Source organism: Oryctolagus cuniculus, chromosome 4 (assembly GCF_964237555.1).
Source record: "Oryctolagus cuniculus chromosome 4, mOryCun1.1, whole genome shotgun sequence".
Taxonomy (NCBI): domain Eukaryota; kingdom Metazoa; phylum Chordata; class Mammalia; order Lagomorpha; family Leporidae; genus Oryctolagus; species Oryctolagus cuniculus.
In genome coordinates this window covers 104,469,234-104,484,329 of record NC_091435.1, presented here as the reverse complement: position 1 = coordinate 104,484,329, position 15,096 = coordinate 104,469,234, and the positions used below count along the sequence as shown (strand labels likewise).

Sequence of the window (15,096 nt, the reverse complement as noted above, 5' to 3'; positions counted from 1 at the left end):
TATGCCTCCTGGAGCCTGGATTCCAGTATCATTGAGTTCTGCACCCCCTGCAGTCCTATCAAATTAAATTCTGAGAAAACCTTTAGCAATTATTTTCCCTAATAAAAATTCTGAAAAATATAGCACTGTGTTCAGAAACATTATTGGCAGTCTGATAGAGTCATTCCATTGTGTATTTCCTTTCTAAGTCAGTTTAAAAATATAATTAAACATAGTTTAGTTTATTCCCTTCATCCTCTTAACTCTGTGTATTTCAGCATTTTCATTTTCTGTGTGTTATTATGATTCTCTGCTTATTTTTACTTATTTTTATAAGTAATATGGGAAAGTAGTTTATTTCAATAATCAAATATTTCTACAAGGTTTGATTTATAAACATGCCACCTTCTTCCACCCTTCCTTGTGTCTCTTCTCCTCTCTTTGTCTGCTTAAGCCAAATACCTGATGACTTTGAGCATCTTTTGTGGCTAGCTGCTTCTTGCATGTGCCTTTCTGTCTCTGATTGATGTTTGAATTTACTTCAAATATTTCCTTTTTTTCCCATTGTATTGACTCCGAGAGTTAAAGCTTTAACATTTATACATTTCCATGTGCATCTCTTCTCAGTTTTTGCCCTTTTCTCTTTGTTTGTAAAACAGTAATTTTTGTGTTGTCACTGTATTATGACTATGTAAATATTCACATCTTTTGATTACATTTACTTCTCACATGATTTTTAGTCCGTTTAAAGCTTACAGTTGTCTCATCTTATACATGTATTTTCTCTTTACTTACATCTTATTCCAATCCTAACTCTGATCCTACTAAAACATTCTTTCAATACATTCACGTACATCTACCTTCCAACTTCTAGGATCTTGTTACTGTCTATTCCGTTGGCCCCTGTGGATTTATGCTATTTTATTGCTTTGTTGTCATTTTAGTGATGTTTATGGAAGTAAGTCCATGTGCAAAATAAGCTGCCTTTGACCAGGATGTAAAATTATATTTGAAATAAATTTTTGTAAAATATCTTTGATCTTACAGTTTTATGAGGTGGGGGAGGGGAGAAGGAGAGGGAGAGGGAGAGAGGGAGATAGAGGAGAGAGAGAGAGAGAGAGAGAGAGAGAGAGAGAGAGAGAGAGAGAGAGAGAAATGGTCCTATCTACTGGTTCTCTCCTAAAAGTCTTACAATGTCTGGGCTCGGGCAGAGCCAGGAGCCAGGAACTCAATTCAGATCTCCAGTGTGTGTGGCAGAGACCCAACTACCTGAGCCATCACCAATGCCTCCTGGAGTCTGTACTGGTGGGAGGCTGGAGTCAGAAGTCCAGTTGGAAATCCAACCCAGACACTCTAATTTGCTATGTGGGTATCTTAATCAGTAGGCTAAATACCTACTTCTCCTCAAGTCATTTTAAATAAGTATACAGAATATATATTTAAGGACTAAACAAACAAGTGAACAAATATAAGCTTATGCTCATAATTTAAATATTTATAAAAAACTCTCATTCATTGTTTTTAATTTCTGTTTACCAAGGATTCTGTTCCTTTCTCTTTTGCATACAGATGGAAGCTTTAGACAAAGCCGATCTAACCTCACCTCTCTGCTGGTGCAGCCCATCTCTGCATCGCTGGTTGCAAAACTGATCTCTCCACCAAAAGCTAAAACCAAAACCGACATCTGTAGCCCTCTAGTACTTCCAAATAATGGTAAAGTGTTGAATGTCTTTCTGTGTGTCTTGTAGTTTTTTTTAAGGACCTTGATCATTTTTGAATCTCTTAAGATGACATGTTTAGGATTTTTCTTAAAAAAAAAAAATTGACTTTTGATGAGATGAGCAGTTATTCTTTTCTGTGGAAAGGAATTTAGATAAAAACTAAGAGTTGACCAAACCAAGAGATTAAAAAGGAGAGAGAGAGAAAGAGACAGAAAGGAAGATAGAAAACATTTGAATTGTTACAAAGAAAAGTAGCTTTACAAATAAAGCATTTTGTACATTCATGAAAATCTGCTTAACACAGCTTCCCAGTTTCAGCTTCAGCAGTCTTGCTGTCTGCCAAGATTCAGTGGATAGCAGGCAGCTATCTGGGCTATGAAGTCTTTTAGTATAAAGCATTAAAGCCTAATTCCTGCAATTGACTAAAAAATCCCTCTGTCTATACGCATCGTCGCCTGAGAGATGCTTCTTGTACTGCACAGCCGTATGTCAGGCCTTGTTGGACCACGCAGGATAAAACTAAAGTAGTTAAGCTACCTGTGGAGGGATGAAAGCCATGGGCTGCATCTTATTTCTGCCTCCAGCTTCGGCATTACAGTTCTAAAGAAGAGACTCTCTTTACAGATAGCTACATTTGTATCAAGCTGCTGTGGACTACAACTTGAGGGCTATGTATTTTGTGTCCAGATCTGGGGTCTCAGCTTGTCATGTTTCATTTCACCTATTTCCTCTTGACAAAGAAAGCATATAAAAGATGTTTTGAAGAATCCTTTTTTAAAAAATCTGAATACATTCATGATTGCTTTCTGCTAGTGACGGGCTTTTAAAAATCCTACGAATCGAGAGCGTGCTCAACTGTTATCGATTGCACAAAGTGGAAAATATAAGAAAACACTAAGACTGTGTCCTCAAGGGAGGATTGCAGAAGCCCTACTGAAGCTTTTTGTTTTCTTCATTTTTCTCTGTACATTGTTCTGTGTCCCACAAATTGATGACGCGCTCTAGTTCTTAAAATCTGCAAAACTACATTAATAGTTTAGTTGTAAGTAAAGCACTCGATTTCTAAAAGACCAGATTTAATTAATTAATTCAATGGATATTCAGATTTCCTAACGCATGCAGCCACTGTCCTGCTTCAGTGAGCCAAGTCTCCCTGTGTTAGTTCTGTACTCACTCCTAAGGCAGCTCCCCAGGAACTCTCGCTGTCTGTATCTAGAAAAGAATAGCTATCCATCTATTAACTCAGGTTGTTTTGAGAATCAAATTATGGGATGCCTCCCGCTACTTTTATGTACTGTGAAATGTTAACATAAATAGTAGCAAATATCTTCCTTATCAAATCACACTTTATAATTTCTTTCCCAAAATGCAGAATGATGTCTTAGCAAAGTGATGTTCCACACCACCAACTATAACTCCATAAGATATTAAAATTTTTCTGAAGTCTAAAATAAAAGTTGAGACACAAGCATTGTCCAATAATAGAAACTGTTTAAATTTCTAGTGTTGGGTTGGGCATTTGGCCTACATCCCATATCTAAGTACTTGGGATTCATTCTCAGCTTCGGCTCCTGATTCCCGTTTCCTGCTTAGGCAGATATTTGTAAGAAGGAGTGATGTTGAAGTGGTTGGGTCCCTGCCACCATGTGGGGGACCTGGATTGAATTGTCAACTGCTAGGTTTGGCCTACTCCCAACCATTGTGTGTATCTGGGGAGTAAGTCAACAGATGGATTTACTATACTATTTCTCTTTCTCTTTCTCTGTCTCCCTCAACCTCAAACAAACAGACTCCTGGGTCAAATAAGCAACATGCAGCATCTTTAAGCAATTATACTGTATCAAAATTTTCTAAGGATATAGTCATCATTATTGTTTTTATAAAAGCCCAGACAGGTATGTTTATATCATTAAGATCACATTTCATGATATAATGATTCTTCATTCATTTTTCTGAAAATATAAAATGACATTTAGATCTCAAAAAAACTTACTGACATATCTGAATAATTAAATTATGTTCATCAGCCGGCGCCGTGGCTCAATAGGCTAATCCTCCACCTTGCGGCGCCAGCACACCGGGTTCTAGTCCCGGTTGGGGCGCCGGATTCTGTCCCGGTTGCCCCTCTTCCAGGCCAGCTCTCTGCTATGGCCAGGGAGTGCAGTGGAGGATGGCCCAGGTGCTTGGGCCCTGCACCCCATGGGAGACCAGGAAAAGCACCTGGATCCTGGCTCCTGCCATCGGATCAGCGCGGTGCGCCGGCTGCAGCGGCGGCCATTGGAGGGTGAACCAACGGCAAAGGAAGACCTTTCTCTCTCTGTCTCTCTCTCTCACTGTCCACTCTGCCTGTCAAAAAAAAAAAAAAATTATGTTCATCAATAGATAAAGAAAATGTGATTGTGTGTGTGTGTACCTGATGAATACTACTCAGCTGTAAAAGAATGAAATACTGCATTTTGCACCAAAATGAGTGCAAATGAAAACCATCATGCTTAGTGAAATAAACTAATCCCCAAAAGACAAATACCACATATTTTCTCTGATATGTGGTAATAATATATAGATTACAAAAAAAGTAATGTACATGAGTGAAATTGACATCTTGAGATTTGATCATTGTTCATAGACCTTGTCTATTCTCCTGAGGAACAGTGGTCTTTCTGCTTGTTGAATTATGTAGTTAGTGGAAAATCAAAATAAAATTAAAAGAAAAATAAGAAAGGAAGGAAGGGGTAAAGGGATAGGAGGAAGAGGGAATGGGAAATATTGTAATGTTCTTAAAACTATGTATATGTAATAAAAGAATTCAAACTAATATCAGATGTGGAATGATGACTCTTTACTCAAATATTTTGGACAATGATTCCCATAATTCATCCAAGATAAACTTTTAACTTTTCTCATAAATACTTACAAAATGTATTAGTTATTGAAAATGATATATATCAAAGTAACACATTGAAAGTGTACTTAATGAGGTGTTGTAGTTTCAAGTATAAGGATAATGCTTATAGTTTATATATTGAAATACAATTATTTCACTGTTGAATTTTATAAGTATGGTCATGAGTATTAATATAGGAAAATCTTCAGAGAACATAAAAAATATGTCAAATCACCTAAATAATAGTTTATACCTTTAAACTTTTCCTATACGCTGTCAGTATTTTCTTAAATCCAAGAAACAATGGTATAGAATTTGTTTATAACATTTGCTTTGTCAACATCCATTTGTCCCTTCTCTGCTTTGAAATTTTGCCAACATTCCCAGGAATATGAGTGTGTTTGGCCTTATTTCAAGCTCTAGTAATAGGTTCTGGTTGATGATGGATTATATTATGACTGAAGGATGATGCAAAACTGTCTAACCAGGACCAAGATTCAATCTCTGAATTTTGTTTCATCAATGTCTTCCTTTAACACTTGAAATGAACAAGACACTCTGTGTTCTTTGGTTACCACCTGAGATCAGGAGAGTGTATACTACCTGAAAATAGAGTCATCATGGGAAGTGTTAGTTGAATAGAGGGGAAAGAGATTTAGATAGAGAAAGAGGAAGATATTAAAAAAAAAAAAAATAGGTGGAAATAGAGTTACAGAGAAACTAACGCTTGATTATATCATTTGAATCCAAAAAAAAGTCTTGTCTGAAGCCAAATTCTACTGAATGGACCTTATATATTTTCCCAGAAAGTTTTATTTGCTTTCAGTTTCTTGCAATCAAAAGCTATTTAACTTATGAACATAGAACTTAGGCAAAACAAAGGAAATAAGCGTTTATATTCATGAAATATGCTCAGTAAGTGATGTAGACTTTGGGACATTTATACAGAGATACATGAGAGCACTAAAAAAATCGTATGTGGAATTGAAAACAAAATCAAGAGAAAAGGTCTTGCTGCAATACAAACAGGTTGTTCACATTGACTAGATAATTGGATACTAACTCCGTTTCATTTCCCATTGTTTTCCTCTTTGTAGGTTTTACTAATGTATTTGTCAATTCCTATTCTTGGGAGTCAATCAAAACACAAATCTTAATTTTTAAATATAATAAGAGCTAGTGGTTAAAATTCATGAATATGGTAAGGACAGGAGAAACTATATAATTTAGGGTGAAAAATATAAATGAATCAATTTATTTGAAAGGCAGGGTTACAGAGAGGCAAAGACAGAGAGAAAGAGGGGTCTTCCAACCTCTGGTTCACTCCCCAGATGGCTGCGATGGCCAGAGCTGTGCCCATCTCAAGCCAGGCACCATGATCTTTTTCCTGAACTCCCCTGTGGGTGCAGGGGTCCAAGGAATTGCGCAGTCTTTTACAACTTTCCAAGGCCATAGCTGAGAGCTGCATAGGAAGAGGAGCAGCAGGGACTAGAACTGGTGCCAATATGGGATGCCGGCACTGCAGGCAACAGCTTTACTCGCTATGTCACAGCGCCAGCCAGAGTGACTAAATGAATCAATTTAAAAAGAAACTTTTTAAACTTTTATTTAATAAATATAAATTTCTCAAAGTACAACTTTTGGATTATAGTGGCTTTTTCCCCCCATAACCTCCCCCCCACCTGCAACCATCCCATCTCCCACTCACTCTCCCATCACATTCACATCAAGATTCATTTTCAATTATCTTTATAACAAAAGTAGGCAAACAGCAAACTTATTTTAGGGCAGGATAGACTTTATTATTATCCAGCCATCATCAACATGGAGGAAACCTACCAGACAAAAATGGAGAAAATTTTTAATTTGTACAACTTCTAAGAATTTATATGGAAATCTTGGCAACTCTTTATCCAAAAAATATCTGTGATCTAGACTGCTTCAGAAAAGACTGAGAGGTATGGTGATAAACACAAGCTAGATGTTAGGAGTTGCTCAACACCCTAGTTTTATGGCTTTTCAGCAGTCACTTGCACAGTGAAACTAAGAGTCTGGGCTGGAAGCTGATAACAGAGTAACCCATAGAACTAAAGATCAACATTCATGAGCTGTGAGATTGAAGTCCTTGGACAAAGGGAATAAAGCTTCAGGATTCACTTTGAAGGACTGTTCATCAAGGACCTTAAACATTGTGAGCATAGGTGGGAAACCTATTGTCCAAGGTCCACAGAAAGTAGAGTTAGTTCTGTGTTCCCTGGGTAGTGCAGGTTGGGCTTACTGAGGGTGACACAGATATGTCATTCACCTAGAACTTCTTAAGTTTCCAGCTTTTTTTCTCAATACTTCAGATTTTAGGAATAATTTAATTTAGATTCTGTCTAGATTTTTTGTTTCTTTATTTCCTATAAGACACAAAAGCAACCTGAGAAGTACACTTGTAAGAAAAATTACTATAACAGACATTTTCCAATTTTTCAATGTTTCTCATCAATTGTATAGCATTTTGCATTCTTTTCACATAATTTTTCAAATGCCTGTTGCTCCTTATAAATTATAGAACCTACAGTTAAATATTGGAGTGTATAAGTACAATAAAATCCATTAAAATACAGTACACTTATATTTTTATTCACTTAAGTTATTATTAACATCGGATATTACTATTATATATTGGTCACAATTACTAGACCTCATCCAGCCTACCCTATTTCTGATTCCTGTTTTTTGTGTAGATGCTCTGCTTTTAAGCAATATTCTTCATTTTTATGTTTCTAAATTTTACTATAAAATTAAAATGTGTTTTCTTCTTTTTCTGAAAAATATTAACTATGTTTTCTGATCCATTTGTCTTTTTTTCCTTTTAATTTTTAAATTTGTTTAGTTATTTATTTGAAAGAGAGAAAGAGAGAGACAGAGATCTTTCATCCACTCATCCCCCAAATGCCCACAAAAACTGAAGCGTGGCCAGGCCAATCAGGAGCCTATAACTCAATTCCATTTGCCCCATATGGGTGACAGAGACCTAGGTATTTCGTCTACTGCCTTCCAAAGTCTGCATGTGCAGGAAGCTAGAATAAGAAGCAGGGCCAGGATTCAAACCCAGGCATTCATATTCAGATTGTAGGCCATATCTTAACCCTTTTACTAAATACCCATTCTTTTTCTCCTTTTAGTATTCTTTCTAGAGATCCTATTTTTCCACTATATCTTTTACTTGTGTTTTCATGTTTTCTTTTTATAATCCTTTCCTGTTGTTCTGTGGAACAATTTCTTAATCCGATCATTTAGTCCTGAAATTCACTCCTCATTTATATTTATTGTACTGCCTTATCTACCTACTTATTCTACATATTTGCATATTTCTTTCAGTTATTCTATTTTCTATTCCCATTCTTATCTTTTATTATGTTCCACTTTTTGTTCTTATTGCTAACATTGGATATATCCCTGTTCCTCAAAGGAAGATATAAGGTCTGTAAGCAATCATTGAATCACAAAATGTCCATTTCACTCCAATGTATTACATTTTAGATACTCTATTAGTTACCTCAGATCAGGAAAAACATGATATCTGTCATTTGGGGACTGACTTATTTCACTAAGTATAAGTATAATGGTTTCTAGTTATATCCATCTTGTTGCAAAAGACAAGATTTCTTTTTTTTTTTACAGCTAAGTAGTGCTGCATAGTGTATATATTATATATACCATAATTTGATTGAAGTTTTTATCTCCAAACTTTCCATTTGGTTCCTATTAATGAGTTCTATCTCCTCAGTAATATTTTCATTTATGTCACTCATTGATTTCCTCATTTCTTTAATCCATGTATCTGTATTTTCTTGCATCTCATTGAGTTTTCCGTACAATCATTATTTTGAATTCTATATCTGTCATTTCATAGATTTCCTTCAGTTCATGATCTAATTCTGGAGGATTATTGTTCTTTGAGAGTTGGCATGCTACCTTCTTCATGTTTCTTATGTCCTTGTGTTGTCTGCCCCTCTGGTGTAGGGAGGGGCATATGGATTAGGATTTATTAGAAAATAGTTTGTGGTTTAGCTGGTAATCAGGGTATTGGTTGGCTGTTTCTTTGTCTTTGGTTGTAAGTGAGCCCAGGAGTGTGGTCTCTGAGTGATTTATTTTGTCTTAATCAAGGCCAGCTTTGTCTATAAATGACACAGTGAATTAGTCTGCTGTAGTTCATAGGGATAGAAGTATGGCTTTGAGATGAAAAAGAGTTTCCTTGAGTGTGTATCTTTGGCTCACAGAAAGGTTGGTGTCAGTCTTCCTGGTGAATATGAGAGCCAGGGTCTTGTTCTTGGTGTTGAGGGAGACACTACTGCAGGCAGCCACATGGCATAGCCAGCTATTGTCTGTAAGCTGCCAAATTAGCACCTTAAGGTAGGAAAAATTTTCCTTGCATCCCTCTGCTCTCATTTTTAGCTGAGAGAACTCCATAGATACACACTGACTTTTACTTCAGCCTGGAAATATGACTAGGGTCAGAGCAACCGCTGGGCTTGGAGTAGGGAAGCAGTGTTGCTTTTCTTTCCTCTCCTCCCCTACCTACACAGAGCACCATATTCAGCAGTGAAAAGCCACACAGTGTGCCCCTGTGTTGCTCCTACTACCATCATAGAGTCAGGGCAATGTGTGGGGCAAAGGATGGATCGCCTGTATCCGACAACTGTGAGAGTTTTGGTGGGGCATTGGCCTAAGAGCTATGCTCACGTATTCTACATGAGCCAGGCAATTCACCTAATCTGGTGGGTCTAACACCAGAAGCATTGCATTAAAAAAAATCACTCCCACCCTGGGAGATCTGGGTAGTGACTCCACCATACCCTGTACACCATGACTCTAATAATTTGTTCTAAATTCCCTGTAGGTCTGGAACAGGGATCACTTCACACCCTGTAGTCTTAAGACTCGGGCTGTTGATATTATAAACCACAGCACTGACTGTATTCATCTAGGAATACCTGAGGAAGAGTCCATCTATATCACAGCAATTGGTGCTGCCAGCTGCAGCATCATTCAGGCATATGCATACTTTAACATATGGACATTCCTCCTCTGTTGGCTGTTTGGAGAAAGAGTGTCATGTGTGCACAAGAAATGTAAATATGCTCTTTTCTACACTATAATTTTGAAAAAAAATAATCCCATTGATCTTCAGTAATTGAACTAGAAAGGAAACTGAAATTGATTCAATAACCAGATACTATTTAGCACGATAAATTATATCTGTCTAGTTACTTTAATGAAAAATTATAAAAAAGGTAACTGTGAAAAAATTTAATATAATTATGTATCATGTCTCCATTCTACAACAGCTTCTGGACCACTGAAAAAATAATTGGGTTAGGAATGAGTACAGTACTCCCTCTGCTTGAATGAAGGGAGTTTTTTGAATAACATGTAATACTTGTAAATTTTTATGGGGTATAATGTAACATTTCACCATATACATATAGCATGAACTAATCAAACCTGAAAACCAGCTTGAAATAGTTGTTCTGAATTTAGAATAGTGATTACCAGAGTCTGGCAGGGATGAGGTGAGAGGGGAGAGGGCCATTGGTTGATAGATGACAAGGCATAGTTGGATGGAGGTTATGGGTTCTGGTGTACCATAGCTTAGTGAGGTAATGGTACTTCGCAAGAAAGTGTTATATTCTTCGTGAAGAACTGGAAGAGAGGAGCTAAGAAAAGAAACCATTTCTTTCAATGCTGTCTAATAACTTTGAGCTACCCCATCATGACTGAGAATATAATCTCTTAAAGATCCAGAAGTGTTTAATGAGTCTGATTCTAATACCAGTGATTAAAGTTTCTTTTTAGGATTCACGAAAAATTAACCTTAAAAAGTTGTCTGAAGAATGGTGAAAAGTTGACAGTTGGGTTATAGGAAGATGAGGATGCATTGTACTGTTTTCTTTGGGATTTATTTGTAAATTATATAATAAAGTAAAAATGTATGAAAAATGCTTAATTTTTCTAAATTATAGCTGTCAGGATCTCCCCCTTTGGGAACTGACCGGGTTATCGCGAAGGAAGAGTCAAGGAGACTGAGGAAGGTCAAGCTAAACACACTTTATTGATACTCTAGGCGACTAGGAGGAGAGATCGCTCAAGCCTACTCCGCGGGCACTAGGCACTATGGACCTGGAAAGAGGCTGAGCAACCTCTGGTTTACAGCATCTAAGGGTCCCCTTATATACAGTTTGTAGAGGCTAGCCCCGCCCACATTCCAACCTCGCAGCGTCCTGTAGTCAGGGCAACGACAGTTTGTGGTTAGGCCATCTAGTTAGGCCTTCCATTTTCAAATCTTACCAGCTAGGGTGGTTACCTTTCTACTTTTCTTTCAAGCTGCGCTACTGCTACTGTGGCGCTATAGTTACTTTGTTTCAAACGGCACTACAATTACTTTCTCCATGAATGGTTCCCTAACAATAACATTCAAATTAAAAAAATATTTTTCTTCTAAAAGTAACAGCAATCCATCCATTGATGATTTAACCCACTGCATAATAAATAAGGAAAGGAACCAAGACTCAAACTCAGGCATTCTGATACGGGATGACAAATGCCTGCCCCATCATCTGTCTTCTACCTGCCACCCTACCCTTTGTCACCACCACTTGGCATCTCTTAAACCTTCACTAGAAACCCCTAGTTTTTCCAAGATCCATCAAGTACAGGATTAACATGCCACCCCTAAAGACCTTCAAAGAACACATCAAGCAGTCCTTCTTGGGCAGTGTCTTACCTCATTTGCAAAATCTTGAATACTAGCCATAAATAGAAGAACTCAAAGGGGCAGAACAATTACTGGGGTTTTAGAATAGTTGTGAGGTACCTATAAGCACAGATAAAAATATAGATTCTGATATCAGTACATATACAAATATATATAATAACATTAAGAATTTTTATCCTTGTAGTGCTTAATGCATTATTTAGATTTCAAAGTATGAATGTCTTAATGAGTCATGCAGGAAATATTGTTATTCTCCTCATTCTTAAAATTAAAAAGTATTCAATATTCTTTGGAAATATTTTTATTTCCCCTTTTTAAAATACAAGTTGACCACACCTCATTTTCTGTGTGCTGTCATGTTGAACCTTCATGATAAGTGTGTTTGTTTGTGACTCTGCAGTTATGGAGCCAGCAACTGTATCTTAGTCATCATTGCAAAATAGTCACTTAAAATACCGTCTCCACTAAATAATGCATAAATATTTATCAAAAATGTAATTTTTGTTATCTAGAAAAACTTAATTTTGTGGAATTCCTTTACTGATGATATTGAATAAAGATTTTAATGTTTTAGAGAAACACCAGAGAATATAAAGAAACAAGCATCTTTAATTTCTTTTTCCAGAGATACGAATGGTCAGCATGCAAGTTCAGACAGTCACAAAATTCAAAACAGTTACAAATGTTGTTGGATATTTAAAGGGTTTCACTTCTCCAGGTAAGTAGGGTTAAATCTTTATGATCCACACTTTCTGGGAAACTTCACAGAGAACTGGTCTATATAAATTTGATGACATAGTTAAATAGCCTACTTCTTATATATTGAGAAGCTTATACCACTCAGAGCACATAAAAATTAAACTAAGAAGGAGGTTTCTATTTTCTTTCCTACCATGACCCCCCCCCCCCACTTTTGAGACTTACTTATTTGTTTGAAAGGAAGAGTAACAGAGGGAGGGAATGAGAATGAGAGAGACCTTTCACCTGTTGGTTCACTCCCAAAATAATTGCAGTAGCCGTTGTTCGCCTAGGACAAAGCCAGGAACCTGGATGGATCAAGAAATTAGGTCCCTGCCACTCATATGGGAAATCTGGATTGAGTTCTGGGCTCCTAGTTTTGACATGGCCCACACATAGTTATGGCAGGCATTTGGGGAGTGAACCAGCACATTGAATATCTGTGTCTATCTGTCTCACTCTCTGTATTATATCAAATAAAATAAATGAATATATAATTTTTAATTGTCATCATATACAGTTTTTTTAATGTTAATCAATATGTAATTCCTGACTCCTGGTCCACTGATGTTTCTGTCTAAAGTTTGCAGTGGTTTAGGTTTTGGAGGTGCTTAATAAAACAATCACTGGCTGAATTATAAATACCTTATACCTAGTTATGGGCTACTGATGGAACATTCAAATGGCATTATGTATACTAAAAAATTAAAATAACTGACACATACATTAATTATTAATATATGTCATTAATCCCAATTTACTGTCAGGTATGCCTGTTACACCGTGCAGGTTGCCACAGTCTTTTCATAACAGTTGTGCCACTTCTGTTTATTTGTTTTTTTTTAATGTATTTATTTATTTGAAAGGCAGAGTTTCAGAGAGGCAGAGGCAGAGAGAGAGAGAGAGGTCTTCTGTCCACTGGTTCACTCCCTAGATGGCCACAATGGCCGGAGCTTCACCGATCCAAAGTCAGGAGCCAAGAGTTTCTTCCGGGTCTCCCACGAGGGTGGAGGGCCAAAGCACTTGGGCCATCTTCTACTGCTTTCCCAGGCCATAGCAGAGAGCTGGATTGGAAGTGGAGCAGCCAGGACTTGAACTGGCACCCATATGGGATGCCAGCACTGCAAGCGGAGGCTTCACCTGCTACGCCACAGCGCTGGCCCCTGTCTATTTGGTTTAGACATCATTTAAGTTCCCCATGGAGAATAACTGTTCTCTATGACTTTTGTAAAACTGACCTAATTTCTAAACCAGAGAATTTTGAGATCAATTTTTATATCCTCCTAGTTCTGGGCAGCCAACTCATAAAATTCATGAAAGGTACTTATTCTCTCTTATTTCCTTACAGCAGCAGTGTTGTAAGGAAACCTCTGATCACGGTGTCTTTAAATATAAGACAGAAATGAATTTGGAAACTGTTACTATTCTATTTCCACTATTTCAATGAATTGCTATCATAAGGATGGAGCACTAGAATATTTATCATCATCGCTGCATTTTCAAGTTATTATTGCAAAACCTAGTTGTACAAAATTATGCTAGCTTTAGGGTAAAGGAAATTCAGACTACAAAAAAGCCTTGATTTAAAAAGATCAATTTTACCATTAATATTTGTCAGTGCATATATATGAAGTTTCTTAAATTCTCCTTATTTGAGTTCTATGAAAAAATTGGTTGCTTACTTAGATGATTTTCTTATTTGGTATCTCTGAAAATTAGAAACAATCATCAGTTAGCATTAGACCTTTTATATGTGTTTTATTTGGATGATATAGACAGTCTCAAGCAGAGCTGTCAGACATTTCTGGGAGATCAATGAATGAATCATCATTTGAAACATTTTCAGACCCATTATATATACTGTTAATTACATCTAGATAAAATGTTGAAAGATCAAATCCATTGCTGGTTCTTAAAATCAGCACTGAAAACTAAAATAGCTTTGCACTATGAGGTAGCTCCTTGACATCATGAAATCAAGGGATGATTATTGCACACATATGTATAACCTACCTTGTGTCAGTCACTGTTCTATGCCTTACATCTAGTGACTCAGTCAAACGTCAAAATGGCCAAATTTGTTGTTTGTATTCTTGCATTAAAGTTGATGAAAATAAAGTAAAGAGAATTTAGGTAAAATTTCCAAAGTAACACAACGAGTGAGGTACAAAAGTGTGCTTCATAATTCGTATAATTAGCCACGTTATAGAACATCTCATGGTGGAATGAAACTCACACAAGAAAATATTTTATACAGGGCACCTGATCAAATAATCTCTGAAAGTATTACCAACAGCATTTACTGACAATGGCATCAGTGGAATCTCTTGGAAGTACATCTTTTTTATGCCTACTTTATTACTGACAAGGGTCATGTACTTTGAACTGTCCACAGCTATGTGTCTCAGAAGACTTTCTGTGTCTAATGAATTGTGGAGGATTATAAGATAAAAAATAGGTGAAAAGACAATGTTGGAATAGGTTTTTATATTGGAGAACTTTATTTTTCTCTTAAGAGAAAGGAAAAGGACTAGAACTGTAAGTAGGAAGCAGTTCTCTAAACACTTTGTTTATTGCAAAATCCATATATGATTAATGCACTTTAATATTTACAACTACTGAATAACTATTTCCTCAAATCTATTAATAGTTCATTAATATTTACTGAGCATACACATTGTTGACAAGGTACTTCCCACTATAATACTAGTGAAATGTTGGATAAGGGTTTCATTGTGGCATATTTGTATACTTCATTAATTAATATTCATGGTGTAAAGGACAGTAATACATATCTAAGCCTTGGATTCATAATTGTTTCAACAGCTGCCTCTGCTTTGATATACGCAGATGTGTGAATCAAGACAGTGGGCGAAAAATGCTAAAGTAGTCTTAATTATTAAAACAATTTGCTTAATTGTTGCTCAGTTGTGGAATAGGATTATGGAAATGTCATTAAATTTATTGTTAAGGTTTATATTTTGTTTCAATAGCTTTATTTTCTTCTG

General features: G+C 36.5%; 1 protein-coding gene across 12 annotated transcripts in view; it reads left to right on the top strand.

The window, feature by feature from the left end:
- NAALADL2 (N-acetylated alpha-linked acidic dipeptidase like 2) overlaps positions 1-15,096 on the top strand; it is a 1,435,315-nt gene that overhangs the window by 1,075,600 nt on the left and 344,619 nt on the right. For 11 of the 12 annotated variants that reach the window (XM_070072500.1, XM_070072494.1, XM_070072497.1 and 8 more), the window contains 2 exons: positions 1,549-1,692; positions 11,976-12,068. In XM_070072500.1, coding sequence (XP_069928601.1) covers positions 1,549-1,692; positions 11,976-12,068 — 237 coding nt within the window. The remainder of the gene's footprint in view (positions 1-1,548; positions 1,693-11,975; positions 12,069-15,096) is intronic. The other variant, XM_051859155.2, reaches the window with a different exon arrangement.